This window comes from Ranitomeya variabilis, chromosome 8, assembly GCF_051348905.1.
Source record: "Ranitomeya variabilis isolate aRanVar5 chromosome 8, aRanVar5.hap1, whole genome shotgun sequence".
Lineage (NCBI taxonomy): Eukaryota > Metazoa > Chordata > Amphibia > Anura > Dendrobatidae > Ranitomeya > Ranitomeya variabilis.
In genome coordinates, this window is record NC_135239.1 from 91,889,154 (window position 1) to 91,905,282 (window position 16,129).

General features: G+C 42.3%; 1 protein-coding gene across 2 annotated transcripts in view; it reads right to left on the reverse strand.

Annotated features, from left to right (window-relative positions):
• Nucleotides 1–16,129, reverse strand: part of CFH (complement factor H) — a 919,877-nt gene that overhangs the window by 104,046 nt on the left and 799,702 nt on the right. For both annotated transcript variants that reach the window (XM_077276558.1, XM_077276556.1), the window contains exon 21: nt 9,875–10,072. In XM_077276558.1, coding sequence (XP_077132673.1) covers nt 9,875–10,072 — 198 coding nt within the window. The remainder of the gene's footprint in view (nt 1–9,874; nt 10,073–16,129) is intronic.

Genomic DNA, 16,129 nt, shown 5'->3' on the forward strand with positions numbered 1-16,129 from the left:
CAAAGAACGAAGTATAACGACTCACAAACTCACAAGAATAAAAATTATATTTATTTATTGAACACTAAACATATAAAACAAAATCCATATTCAAATAATATAATACTACAGAGTTATTTAAATATTGGGTAAAGGTGCACCAAAAGGACACGCTAAGTGTCACATAATGAACAAGGGAAGGGCACAATCACATCTAGACTGAATCCCAGTAGTCACTAACTTTTAGCTCGACAGACTACCCATGTCTTTGCAGGGATCCACTACTGCACTATTCTACCAAAAAAACAGTCCCGCGGTCCAGTGACCCAGAATTTCACACGTGCAGTAAGGACTATTAGTCCCATAGTAGAGTCTTACCCTTCTCCATAATGCCGACACATGCCCCTACGCGCGTTTCGCCCACTGCTTCGTCTGGGGGCCCGCATGGTGTCCATGTCTCCAACATCCTGTATTTATAGTCCTCCATGCCGCTAATTAGCGGTGCATGTCTCTGACAAAGAACGGGCGCCTAATACCTCGCCACCTCAGGCGCCAACATGGCAGTGCGGGTCACCGGGAAATCCCGGATGACGTCAGTTACCCGCACACGTCACCAGCAGGCACCGGAAATGACTCCGCAGCCATTGCCCGTGTCAGGGACGTGCACTAGTACGCATGTCCCTGACACGGGCAATTGCCACGGTGTCATTTCCGGTGCCTGCTGGTGACGTGTGCGGGTCACTGACGTCATCCGGGATTTCCCAGTGACCCGCAATATTTGCTTATGCATTGAATGCAAGGCCTGGCCTGTCCCAACATCCTCGTGCCACGGTTGCATGCACCCCAATAAGTCTTTCAGCAGACGTACTTTACTGCCTCATGACAAAATTGTTCCCATTAGAAGAAAGTGTGTCTCCCATATTGTTTGGTTAAGCATTGAATGCAAGGCCTGGCCTGTCCCAAAGTTACATGCACCCCAATAAGCATTTCAGCAGATGTACTTTACCACCTCAGACAAAATTGATCCCATTAGAAGAAAGTGTCTCCCATACTGTTTGCTTATCCACTGAATGCAAGGCCTGCCCTGCACCAATGTTACATGCACTCCAATAACCCTTTGAAACCATGTACTGGATGGCCACATGAAACAAAAGTTCACATTAATGTTATTATTATTATTATTTTTTTTTTATTACCATAGATTTTGTCCATGAAGTGAATGCAAAGCCTGGCTGTAATCTGCATGCACCAAAATCACCCTTGAGAGAAACATGGAGGAGGGTCTCATAAAAAAAAATTGTCACATTAAAAAGGAGCACTTCACCTATACTTGGAATGCCCATAAACTAAGTTTATGGGCTAACAAACATTCCCCCCTGGGGTACACCTTTTTTTAATTTAATTATTTAAGGCATCATTAAACACCCTTTCCCAAAAAATAGAGTGACTGTTGCATCACAAAATCCGTTCACCCTCTAGTGGTGGTGCCTGAAGAGACATGGAGGATGTCCTCATATGTCTCTATTCCCAATTTAAGGGAGCGGGTCTCCTACATTTTGAATGCCCATACACTAAGTGTGACAAACATTTCACCTTGGGGGAGTAAATTTTTTTTGGCTTCAAATTAGTAACGGGCATCCTAAAAACGCTCTTGCACAAAAATTGAGCGACTTTTGCATCACGGAATACGTTCGCCCTGGTGTTCTAGTTGTTGTGGATGATGAAGATGAGGATAAGGAGGAGGATAACACCAAACAGACCAAATTTGGAAGTGCATACCCATGTGTGGTTGTGAAGAGGTGCATGAGAATACACCTCCACAAAAAAGACAATGTATTTAAGGTTAAGTTTCACTGTTTTCATTCGTGGTGTACAGAAGTCTTGTTCATGTTTAAAGAGTCAGCCTGTCAGCATTTTCAGTTGACAGACGGATGCACTTCTCAGTTATAGTTCCACGAGCAGCACTAAAAACCCGCTCTGACTGAATGCTAGCAGCAGGGCAGGCCAGGACCTCCAAGACATAGAGAGTCAGTTCATGCCACGTGTCCAGCTTGGATACCCAATAATTAAAAGGCACAGAGGAATCCCGGAGGACGTTTGTATGATCAGCAAGGTACTCCCTCGGCATCTTCCCAAACATTGCACTTCTTGTGACAGTACCCCTTGCCTCTGTGCCGGCGCGATGGGAGGGTCTGAGAAAACTGCCCTAGAACTTTGCCATTGTTCCCCTGCCTGTGCTGGAGTGTACTTCTGTCACACACTCACCTGTACTTCTTGGCTGTCCAACAAACTGTGACGTCTGCTGACAGTGTTCTCAGATGGGAATTTTTTTTGTAATTCCCCTACAAGAGCCCTCTGGTACTGCACCATTTTAGTACACTTGTCTGCCTCTGGAAGAAGAGATTGAAAGTTCTCCTTGTAGCATGGGTCTAGAAGTGTCACCAACCAGTAATGAGTGTCTCCGAAGATTTTAATAATGCGAGGGTCCTGGGAAACACAGCGCCACATAAAGTCAGCCATGCGTGCCGGACTGCTAACAGGAAAGACTTCCATGTCCTCATCAACAGGATAACTGACCATGCTGTCCTCCTCCTCCTCCTCCTCCTCAGGCCATCCACACTGAACAGACGGTATGACAGTTGTGCTTGTAGTACAGTCTATAGCGCATGAAAGTAGCTCCTGTTCTTCCTCCTCCTCCTCATTGTATACCAATCCACATTGGGAAGACATGAGGCTGGGCTGAGTGTAATCCTCCTGTAAGATTCCTTGTTCCATGTCCTCGTGCTCTGCCTGCAATGCATTCTCTTTAATTGTGAGAAGAGATGTTTTCAGAATGCAGAAAAGCGGGATGGTGATGCTAATTTTGGCATCATCGCCACTCACCATCTTGGTGCAGTCCTCAAAGTTTTGGAGGATGGTACATACATCTGACATCCATGTCCACTCCTGAGGTCTTGAATGTGTGGAGTCTGAATTGAATAACAATGGCCTTGTTAATTCTGCTAGTCAACAACTGTCCTCTTCTGCTCACAAATCCTTTCCAACATATGCAGTGTAGAGTTCCAACGCGTGGGGACATCACACACCAGTCTGTGAGCCAGAAGCTGCAAATGCTGGTGAAGCACGGCAAGGGCAGATGAAGCTGTAGCTGACTTTCTTAAATGGGCAGACAAGCGGGATACTTTATGTAGCAGATATGGCAGCTCCAGGTAGCTTTTGAGAAAATGTTGAATGACGAGTTTAAGCACATGGGCTACATAGTTACATAGTTATTAAGGTTGAAGGAAGACTTTAAGTCCATCTAGTTCAACCCATAGCCTAATCTAATATGCCCTAACATGCCCTAACTAGGCAAGGCATATGTGTGAGCTCACCTTGCCTATGGGCCACCACCAGGTTCCGGCCATTGTCACACAGGACCATGACCAGCTGTAGGTTCAGTGGTGTCAGCCAAAAATCTGACTGCTCTTTCAGCATTGTCCACAACTCTTTAGCATTGTGCTGTTTGTCACTTAAGCAGATTAGGTCAGCACAGCCAGTTGCCGCTTGGATGAGGCAGTGCTGCAATGCTTCCAGCTTCTGACTGATGTGCTCATTTCAGAGATGGAGGCTGAGGAGGAGGATTAGGAGGAGGAGGTGCAGGAGCTGTAGACTGTGGGGGCAACCCTGATTGACGTAGGGCCTGCAATCCTTGGCATGGGGAGGAAATGTTCCATCCCAAGGTCCGACTGGTTCCCGGCTTCCACTGTTAACCCAGTGTGCCGTCAGTGAAATGTACCATCCCTGCCCACAAGCACTTGTCCATGTGTCCGTAGTTAGGTGGACTTTCCCAGTAACAGCATTGTTGAGGGCATGGGTAATGTTGTAGGACACTTGCTGGTGTAATATCGGTACAGCACACTATGAGAAATAGTGGTGACTTGGGACCGAGTACCTTGGGACGGCCGCTGCCATCAGGTTGCAGAAAGCTCCATCTCAACGAGCCTAAAAGGCAACATTTCGAGCGCAAGCAGACGGGATATGTGAGAATTTAGTATTGTGGCCTGTGGGGCGTTGGCTGGGTATTTCTGCTTGCATTTTAATGACTGGGGTATAGACAACTGAAGGCTGCATCGGAAAAAGAACGTTGACGGGCTTGATGATGGTGCTAGTTGACTGTGGGCAAAAACAGGTGCAGAGCACGAGGCATCTTCACATGCACTGGGGATTGGCTTGTTCACAATACAGTGGAAGAAGCAGTGGTGTCACCTGCAGACACTGTTCCTGGAGCCTTGGGTTCAGCCCACAAAGTAAGGTGCTTTGCTGCCATGTGCCTGATCATGCTGGTGGTAGTCAGGCTGGTTGTTTTGCTACCCCTGCTGACGCGGGCATGGCAGGTGCTGCAAATGGCCTGTTTGGGGTTATAGTCAGAGTCTTTAAAAAATAACCAGACTCGGGAAGATCTAACAGTTGGAATGGCAACTTCCCTCATGTTGGTGTTACGGGGAACAGATGCATGCCTTCTGTCTGTGGCCACCACGCTGCTACTTCCTGCCTGTTGGAGTGATATGCCTCCTTCCCCATGAGTGCTGCTGTCCTCACTTTGCATGTCCTCCTGCCAGGTTGAGTCAGTTACTATGTCATCCACCACCTCTTCTTCCACATCCGCACCCTGCTCATCCTCCTGACTTTCTGGCAATTGTGTCTCATCATCATCCACCTCTTATGACACTTTCCTACCATCGCCTTCGTGTGACCGTGGCTGCTCAAATCTTTGGGCATCACTACATGAGACCTCATCTTGCCCCACTTCAAGTTTACTAGCCAAGAGTCCGGAAGGGAAAAGTGAACAGCTCTTCGGAGTGTCCAAGTGTGGGATCAGTTGTCTCAGGGCACTTGGCATGGTGAGAGGAAAGAGGATCACGGTGAGTAATATGCGGTCCAGACTCACAGTTACTCAGACTTGACCGTGTGGAAGACGTGGTGTTGGTGGCAAAGTGACTGGAAGCATTATCCGCTATCCATCCAACAACCGTTTCACACAACTCTGGCTTCAATAGTGGTGTGCTGCGGTCCCCTAGAAACTGGGACAGGAAGGTCGAGCGAGAAGATGTGGGTCTTTGTTGTGGCCCACTTTCACCTTAGCCACGGCCTCATTCTCTGCATGCACCATCAGCATCACATCCACTTCCCCTTCCCTTGCCTATTTTAAATGGACTACTGAAATATTTTAACAGTTCAATACAAATGGATTAATTTTTAGAAAACCAATACGTGATCACTGTGCCGAAAAAACACACTTTTAATTTAATGGAATGTTGGTAATTTTTTAATTTTATTTTTAACAAATTTTATTAATTACTAGGCAAAGACACACCAAAACCAGCTCAAAGGAGCACTCAAATGCAACAATTTTTAAAAGAAAAGAAAATATGACATTTCTAATATAAGAAGCATAAATCGCAATATTTCATCTGCTGCTAAGCATTTTATTGATTATCATGCACGGGACACCTCATCTTTTCGTGTAAAGGGTTTGGAAAGAATTATAAAACCCCATCGGGGTGGAGACACTCAGACTCTTATTAACACGAGAAGCTTATTGGATTTTTGTTCTGGGCACACGTTTTCCTGACAGCTTAAATCGTAAAAACGAGATCATGTTCCACTATTGACATCTGTCTGACTACAGCAATTATTATAACTATGTAAAATTTTCTTTATATTATTTTATTTTTTTCATTTGCCTATTTGTATCTGATTGTTAAATGTTTTAGGACCTTTTGATCATGTGACATGTTTATATCCTTTTGATTGGTGCATGGCACCTTATATGCTGGTGTGTGCTCTAGGATAGATTAGCTTGGATAAAGACTGCGGCAGCAGTCAAAACGCGTTGCTTTCCTCCCCGGGGCAATTGTGAGATCCGTGGAGTATGCACTTTTTTAAATTTTTCTATTAAAATTTGTATTTTATTCGTATGAAGCTGGAACATTTGCTTTTTTCCTAACAATTTTTAACCCACACATAGAGGAGGCGTCTGACAGAGAAACCACAATGTTCAATATGTGGCCTTTTTTTTCTTTTGAAAAGAAAATTACTGTCACAAAGTAGGCTATTACAACTCCAAAAAAATGGAAAGTATGCCTGAAAAGCAAGTTTTTGTAGCCCACAGATAGGCCAGGCGTTGGACGGAGATAACAGACTGTTTCAATATGTGGCTTGGAGTTTTAAAAAAAATTTTTTAAACCAAAATATTGTATAGAACTAGTGTAGCAGATAGACAAAAAAGTGGAATGTATGCCTGAAAATCAAGTATTTGTAGACCAAAGATAGACCAGGCGTCGGTCGGAGATAACATACTGTTTCAATATGTGGCCTGAAGTTTTTTTTATTTTTTTTACCCCAAAATACTGTGTAGACCTAGGATAGCAGACAGACAAAAAAAGTGGAATGTATGCCTGAAAAGCAAGTATTTGTACAGCATAGATAGACCAGGCATCGGATGGAGATTACGGACTGTTTCATTATGTGGCCTGTAGTTTTTAAAAAAAAATTACCCCAAAATGTTGTATAGACTAAGAGTAGCAGACAGACAAAAAGGTGGAATCTATGCCTGGAAAGCAAGTATTCGGAGACCACAGATAGACCAGGCATCTGACTGAGATAACAGACTGTTTCAATATGAGCCTGGAGTTTTTCAAAAAATGTTTTTACCCCAAAATACTGTATATACCAAGGGTAGCAGACAGACAAAAAAGTGGAATTTATGCCTGTAAAGCAAGAATTTGTAGACCACAGGTAGACTGGACAGAGATAACAGACTGATCAAAATGTGGCCTTGATTTTTTTGGACACACCAAAATTGTGTCAATAAGTAGGCTATGACACTAAAAAAAAAAAATTGGAGTACTAAAATTGTAAAATATTTAGCGCAATGGTATGCGATGTGTGTGGCATACAAATCACAGTGATAAATATAAGAACTGTAGCTAAATATTTTTGGGCCAGCTAAAGATTTTTTGGTCAGCAAAATGGTGCCCAAAAATGTTGTAAGACACTCCAAAAGATACTGTAGTACCAAAAAAAAGGCCAGAATTTTCTGTGCACTCATATCTGATGCCTGTGAAAAAAAAACCTTTTAAATTGTTAGATTTTCACGCTCTTGTATTAAAATGACCTGGCTGTAGTCTGTAGTGTGACCAAGCAAATAAATGTTGAAAAAAGGGGGCTATGGATTGCTTTGTAATAAAATTAGCAGGTATAAAGTGCCAAAAAAAGAAATCCTAGCCACGGACACCTGCAGCTAAGTATATATAAAATACGCAGCAGCAGACAGTAATGGAGCCTTTTGATGTATGCAGTGAGATCTATATACTCATATACAGTGCCTGCATGCCTTGCACTGATGTGGATATGCGCACGTAGACTCCCCTGCCTACACTGCAATATATATACCCCCAAATTAGCCCTAAAAAGGACTGTTGGTTTATCAAGATTTGCAGATTGAACAATAGTAGACCCACACTAACTAATAAAAGAACAAATCTGACCCTATCTCAGCAGCAGCTCTCCCTACCCTAGCTGAATCTAGAGCAGAATGCGCCGAGCAGGGCAGCGTCAGGTCTCTTATAGACCTGATGATGCTGTGCAGCCAGCCAATCACTGTAATACCACAACAAAGATGGCTGCGATATTACAGTGCACTGCAGACAATCCCTGCATGTTCATTGGCGCTCTAAAAAGCACCAAAATTTAAAGGCGGAGACCTGAGCTCCCGCTGAATAATCCCGGTGTACTCGACTAGAACCGAGCATTTGTGAGTACCGTGGTACTCGGGCGAGTACCGAGTAGTGGCAAGCATGCTCGCTCATCATTAGTGCTTAGTATAAAGATTAAATAATTGACCAAATAGTACAAACACTATTAAATCCATTTCATCATACATTTAATAAATAAACTGGTCACCTGCAGCAATCAAAGCACTTTTTTTGAGTTTACTCCACTGTAACAGAAAGAATGCAAAAGCGTATGGATGACAACGAAATTCGATCTAGAAAAATGTTTTAATGCTTTTGTTCAATGGAACCCTACACTATTTTTAAAATCTTTTGTGTACTTTTAGAGATTACAGAAATGTTTAAAGACCATGTACCACTCTATGGATGAGAAATGGAAACCTACAAAATTTTTGAAAAGCTTTTTCTTAGTTTTAGACTATGTGCCCACGTTGCAGAAATGCTGTGGAAATGTCTGTAGCATTTCCGCAACTGCCTGACACGGGTAAAACACATGCGGAATTCGCATGAGTTTTCCCACAAAACACAAGCATTTGCAAGCATTTTTAGCTTGCAGAATGCTCACGCAAAGTGATTGACAGTTTGGTCACACTTGTCAAGCATAGTGCTTGACAAGGGTGACCAACTTTTTACTATTGATGCTGCCTATGCAGGCGGGCCTCTCAGACCTTTCCCGGCGCCTGCGCACTGCAGTATTTTGCTCTGCCCTCAACAGGGCGGACAAAGTACGCCGAAGTCGAAGCGTGCAGACAAGAAGAGGACATCATCGTAAGAAGATGGAAGGCCCCGGACCGGACTGCGACGGCCATTGGACCGGACCACAGCGGGACCGCCATTGGCTGAGTATAATATAACCTCTTTTTCTCATCTTTCAGGATACATTGGGGGCTTATCTACAGCATTACAGAATGCTGTAGATGAGCCCCTGATGCCGGTGGGCTTAGCTCACCTTCGATTTTGGGGGTGACAGGTTCCCTTTAATGGATCAAAATATATTCAATTTTTTCAGACCCCACAAAAAAGATGCTGCTATACATTTTGCCAACGGACTGCAAAGCCCTAATCCCTCCAACAAACTGTATCCTGCCACTTTTCCTGCTTCTGCGACTCTCTCTTTCTCCCTAGGCTAAATGCAGATTGTATGTGATACAAACAGCAAAGCAAATGATTAGCGCTTAGAAGGGCTGTTAGTTTGATGGCTGTTTCAATACCTGTATCAAAATTACAGGTCTATGGTTCGTTATACTGTGCACACGGCCTAGATAAGCACTCTCTCCCTCCAATACAAAGTGTCACAAAGCTGTGCAATGGCATCAGTATGCCAAGCCAGGCAGAGTCTGTCTTTTAATATTCTTTGATGTCAGATGGCCAACCAATCACTGTAATGCCACAAACAAGATGGCTATGGCATTACAGTGACTCACAGGCAATCCCCTCATGCTTATTGGCTGTGTAACAGGTGTCAGAGATACAGGGCAAGGATTCAAGTTTTACTTCAAGCACCGCCTATTACTCACCGAGTAACAAGCACATCCAAGCACCGTGATACTCAAGTGATAACCAAATATCACCCAACATTTTCACTCATCCCTAATAAAAAGTAAAAAATGTGAATAGAGCAAATAGAATTGTAAAATAACAAGCCTGCAGACCAAAACCATTTTTGAATCATTGGCCTCAGCATTTGTTGGGGGTATGGCTTTCTACATTACCTAAATAATGTGCTCTTCACACCATTTTGGGGGCATCACAATCATGGCCCAGACTTCAATCACAGGACAATAAACTTTCACACTCCTTATCTGTGAAGTGTTGCAATATTTACGGCCACATATTTTCTCCCCTTCCAATAATGATAGTTCTGGTTCACGTCAGTTGTCTTAGCTATTACATTATTTATGTGTGTTGTGCATAAATATGTGACTCTTCAGACTTTGTGTTATTCTATACCTGAGGAAGGGACCTGAGTAGTCTCGAAAACTTGCAATTTGTTACCATCTTTTTAGTTAGCCATTAATAGATATCAACCACTGAGGACTCTCAGATTGTAATATTTTTTGGGATAATCATAATTAAGCATCACTTTCTGCACATTGCTATTTCCAAACTAAACTTACCTCTTTTGTAGCATTTTGGATATTCCAACTTTCCATGTTCACAAGTAACTCTCATCTGTGTGTTAGGAGGCGATTCAAATCCAGATTTACAATCAAATTCTATTGTGTCACCATGTGTACTGTATAGTTTTCTCTCGCCTAACCACTTTAGGTGTATATTATTATCTTCCATACTCTTTTCCTTTGCAGTACAAGGTTCTAAAACATAAAAAGGACATCTCAACTATGTTATTTTATTTTTTTAAGACAACGCAAAATTCTACTACTCTATATTTTATAACACCATAATTAGTAATATAGTTACCATGAACTGAAAACTAAAAGCACCCAAAAAAATTAGAAAGCTCATTGGGCAAAGAAGTCTCACATATTTTACCTTCAATTCGTTTGTTTTTTTATTTTTCATTGTTTATTTTTTATTTTCCATTTGTCTCCTTTATTTCTTATTAAATCTTATGCCATGGCTTATCATATTGGTACTCAATCTATTTGTATTTTGCTAGCTTACATTTCCAGCTTGTGACTAGTTTGCGCAGGGATATACTTCTTCTGTAAGGTGCTGTTTTACGTTACCTTACAGAAGCTCTGCGCCGGCCATGTCCGGTTGGTGGAACACAGAGCGCTTATCGTGGGTATGTACAGACGCCCTGACTGACTGTTCTTCCTGTATTCCACTACTGCGGTGCGTCACTTCCGGTCAGTGGAACGCATCCTTCCATTTCCGGTAGTGATGGCATGCACGCCGCTCTTAGACACAGATGTTTCGACATGGACCATTTTACCTCATGTCCAGTGTATGCCGCCCAGGTGTCAGCGATCATTAATTAGTAAGTGCGCTTACTTGTATTTATACTTTGTCACATCAGACATTGACTTACCCTGTCAAAGCTAAATGTATTAGCGACACGCAATGGGTCTGGAGGGCATCTGTGGGCTCCATTTGTGACAAGTATGCCTTAATATTTGCTTGGTTATTTAATCTGCCTACTTTCACTTACACTCCTTTTTCAATACGGATTATTGATGTTCTGCATGATACTGTGCACTATTTAGTATTTTCTGTTACATGGCATGTCTTTGCACTAAGAGTTTGGTGGCCAGTTGACTGCTTCAAGATGTTGATTATTTTTATATGATGTGAACATCTATGTCTATATATATATTTTTAATGGTCATTGGCAACTCTGCCATATTTTGGATATTAATGCTCTGTTTCTATAAACTTCTGTGTACTGAATTATCCTTTTGGTATCTTGTACTCATTTGGAGTATTTTTGGGATTATTTGTCCCATTATGCCTGTGTTTTGATGCTTTTATCATGAGCCTCTATATTTCTGTTTGCTTTTAATTGTTTTTAATGTTTTTTTGGCACTACTGTATTTTCATAAAGCTTTTTCATTCACTCTTTCATTCTTGGGAGTGTGCACTGTTCATTTTCATTACTCTATTTCTTTTTTTTGTCCTACTTCTTTAGCACAATCAGTTGCACCCCATTGCATGTGGCATCTGTTTTTTTTCAATGATATCACATGTACCTATTTTATAACCTATGGTGCTGCTCACATTTCTGTGTTTTTACACAGATCATGTGTCCGTGTAAACTACACAGAGACATGTCTGGTTTTTTTCAGCAGCCAATAAAAGTCTATAGGTTCCTGAAAAACACGTAAAAATGTATGAAAAACTAAACACAACGCATTTCTGCTCTAAGAGCCTTCATCAGGTATATAAAGCTATATGACTACTTGTGGTATCCTTGAAAAAAACAGATGCCACTTGTACTGGAAACACGGACATACGAAGGAGGCTTTAGGCTGATGGGAAGTGTGCTCAGTCAGACATGGAGGCAGTCACATGAATAGGCCAATTTATGTGCTAATTACCTTTAAGTATATTCTATGAAGCAGTAATGCAGTCCACATTTAATGTATTCAATGTTTGTATACATCCTAGCATATACAGTGTATACAGTATACATAGTTGATAGATTATGGAGTTTAAATGAATAATGCTCATATAAAGAATAGTTAAGGTACCTTATATAAATATAATAGACAAAAGCTTTTGACACCATTTTCTTGTTTCCCTTCTTGCGAGTTTACCCTGCAAATCATGGCCTGGCCAATGGTAGAGTCTAATGAAACTGCATAAGACCATTGATAGTGTTCCCCTGCCTCTGTTGGACCTGTTGGGGTGTCTCTCTCCTTTCTACTACTTGATTGTCTAAAGAACACTGACATCTGCCGCAAGCGTTGCTAGACAAGAGTTTTTTTGACCAAGCCTTTTGGTATCGCAACATTTTATTAGCCCTCCCCGTGGCTGGAAGGAGAGACGAAAAGTGCTCCCTGTAGCAGGGATTGAGAAGGATGAACAACAAGTAATTAGTGGTGCCCAAAATGAATATAATATGATGAATGGCAGCGGGACTTTAAAACTGCCAGACTCCCAATAGTCAAGAGTTCACTGTCCCTACCAGAAGGATGACTCTTCATCTCCTACTCCCTCTCCTCCTCTTCAGGCCATCCACGCTGAACAGACAAGAAACTGGTGTTTGTAGTAACCTCTGTAATGCGGGTAACCATCTCCTGCCCCTTTCCTCCTCCTCATTATCACCCAATATGCGCTGAGAAAATGAGATGAGGCTGGGCTGGTTAGCATCATCCTGTCTACTTTCTTACTCCATCGCCACCTGGTCCATATGCAAAGCTTTCTCTTTCATTGTGAGCAGTGAGTGTTTGAGTAGACACTGAAGCGGGATGGTCACAATAGTTTTGTTGTCGTTGCCACTCACTATCTTGGTTGATTCCTCAAAGTTTTGGAGTACTGCATATAAGTCAGACATCCGTGGCCACTTGTCAGTTGTTATGTGCGGAGGCTGAGAGGAATACCGACAGGCATGTTGGAATTGGTAATTACAGCCCTCTGCTAATCACAAAGCCTTGACAACATATGCAATGTTAATTTCCAATGTGTGGGCAGGTCGCACACCAGTCAGTGTGGTGGTAGTTACAAGCACTGCTTCAGCACTGACAGACAGTGATTGTGGACCTAGGCGTTCTGACCACCTAGCTGGGTGCCTGGATGACATGTGCCTGAGTATGCTGGTGGTGGTCAGGCTGGTAGTGATCTGGCTCCTACTGAGCTTGGTATGGCACTTGCTGCAACTCACTGTTCTTTTGTTTTTTCCGCAGTTGTTATGAAAAAGTGCCAGACTGGGGAACACCAAACCATTGGCCTGGTAGCTGGCCATGTGTGTTTGCTCTGGGTAACAATGGACCGCCCTCTCCCTCTGTCAATACCACTTCCTCTTCCTGCCTGTTGCAGTTCTGCAGATCCCTCCCTTTCTGTGCTGCTGTGCTCGGTCTGCATGCCACTGTGCCAGATTGGATCAGTGACTTTATCATCCACCACCTTGTCTTACACTTGCTCACTCTGGTAGTCATTCTGACTTGTTCTCAAAACATGACTTGTTGGCAACTGTGTCTCATCATCACTTGTATTTACTGAATTTAATTCTTAAACTGCTGTCATCTTTTAAACTTCATGAATATAGGAAGAATTTAAGGGATGGTGAGTCCCGGTTTTCACACTACACAATATTTGTTTGTTTTCACTGGCACCAAAGATCCTTGCTACTTGGAAGATTGTCCCTAGATTTTCTATGAAAGGCAAGTGTTGGTTCCAGTTTATTTATCATATTTATCTATATGTCTCATCATTATCCACCTCTTGAGACATTAATTGCTTTACACTGCAGAATGCTTCTTCTGATTGTGGCTGCTCAAATATTTGGACATCACTGCACACAAACTCCTTCTGTCCATCTTGAAACTTGCATGGTGACAGGCCAGAAGAAGTAAAAAGCTCCTAGGAGTGTCCAAGACCCATAGAAGCGCTATACCAGCGCTAATCAGCCGTCGTCAGAGCCTGCACACGCCTATCTTCACACCCCACTGAGCCATGAAGGTTTTATTATGTGACTGAATAAAGGTCAAACCATTTTAAGGATCGGTGAGTGCTGCCTTCTCTTCTTTGTCACATGGTGTCCAAGTATGGGTTACTTGTCTTCTGGGACTCGGCATTGTGGGAGGATGGAGGATCAGGTTGAGGATTATGCGGTCCAGACTGGGAAATAGACTGGAAGCATTGTCTGCCATCCAACACACAACCTGCTTGCACTGTACTGTTTTAAAGAGTGGTGTCACATGCCCACCCTGAAAAGTGGGAGAGGAAGCTAGGTTGAGCATGCTTATTGTTCTGTTGCAGCAAACCCAGTTTCACATGGATCATGGCCATGGACTCTGCAATCACCAGCTGCAGCACATCCACTTCCCCATCCTTTATTGCACACTTTGCTCATTTTCATTTATCTGTTCAGCTAAGTATGATATTATTACAGAATAGAATTCATTTTAATAGTTCCTGAAAGGATTTTTCCTGTGCGTGGCAGCAGCTAAGTCTGTAACGCAGTCAAATGTGCAAAAATGTTTGTAATGGGATAACCCCCTACTCCTCCACTAAACCTTAAATTGTTTTCGGTTATGAGGGATATTAGGAGAGAATAGAATATATTTGAATTGTCAGCTACTAGATCCCCCTAAGGACTCTTTAACACCTCAGTATAACTCGCCTAATGGCCCTTTTTAAATAAAAAAGGATGTGTTTTGTTTTTATTTCAAATAAAGTACTTTATACTTGCTGTTTTTATTTACAAAACAACTATAGGAATAATAATGGATAGTCATCATATAGACTTCTCTCCATTACTAATCCATGGGCTTGATGTCACCAGACAAAACAGAGGTGACATCAACCTCACAAACATGTACCCCACTTTCCACAACCACAGGGCAAGTGGGAAGAGCTGGGCATCGTGCCAGAATTAGCACATCTATTTGACTTTTTAGTATGGTTGCACAGATATTTCTCACATACAGTGAGAAAAAAAGTATTTAGTCAGCCACCAATTGTACAAGTTCTCCCACTTAAAATGATGAGAGAGACCTGTAATTAACATCATAGGTAGACCACAACTATGAGAGTTAAAATAAGAAAATAAATCCAGAAAATCACCTTGTCTGATTTAGCAAGATTTATTTTACAAATTATGGCAGAAAATAAGTATTTGGTCACCTAAAAACATTAAAAATTTCTGGCTCTCACAGATCATTAACTTCTTCTTTAAGAGGCTCCTGTGTTCTCCACTCATTACCTGTAGTAATGGCACCTGTTTGAACTTGTTATCAGTATAAAAGACACCTGTCCACAACCTCAAACAGTCATACTCCACACTCCACTATGGTGAAGACCAAAGTGCTGTCAAAGGACACCAGAAACAAAATTATAGCCCTTTCACCAGGCTGGGAAAACTGAATCAGCAATAGGCATGCAGCTTGATGTGATGAAATCACATGTGGGAGCAATTATAAAATGGAAGACATACAAGATCACTGATAATGTCCCTCGATCTGTGGCTCCACGCAAAATCTCACCCCGTGGGGTCAAAATGATCGCAAGAACGGTGAGCAAAAATCCCAGAACCACACAGAGAGACCTAGTGAATCACCTGCATAGAGCTGGGACCACCGTAAGAAAGGCTACCATCAGTAATACAGTATGCTGCCAGGGACTCTGCAGTGCCAGATGTGTCCCCCTGCTTAAGACAGTACATGTCAGGGCCCATCTGAATTTTGCTAGAGAGCATTTGGATTATCCAGAAGAGTATTTGGAGAATGTCATATGATCTGATGAAGCCAAAGTAGTAATGTTTGGTAGAAGCAAAACTCATCATGTTTGGAGGAGACAGAATGCTGAGTTGCATCCAAAGAACACCATACCTACTGTGAAGCATGGGGGTGGCAACATCATGCTTTGGGGCTGTTTCTCTGCAAAGGGAACAGGACGACTGATCCGTTTACATGAAAGAATGAATGTGTAATAATTATAGGGGATAACTCAGGAGACTCTTTGCGTGGAACAAGAGAACTACAGGACACAGCTTTATAAGTGGTAAAGCCTATATTATCACACGGTGATTCAAACAGGTGCAGAAAAAATATCAAGTCCACAACACTTGGTGTAAATATTAAATGCAGCATAACAGTCTATATGGAACTTCAGAGGAAAATGCAATCAAACAGAAAGTCTATGAAGCACAGTTATACTTGTAGATACTTGACACGAGTAAGTCCTTGTTTTGTCCAAACACAGATAGATATACTTATACTGTAAGCCAGTTCAAATAATGTCTTTAG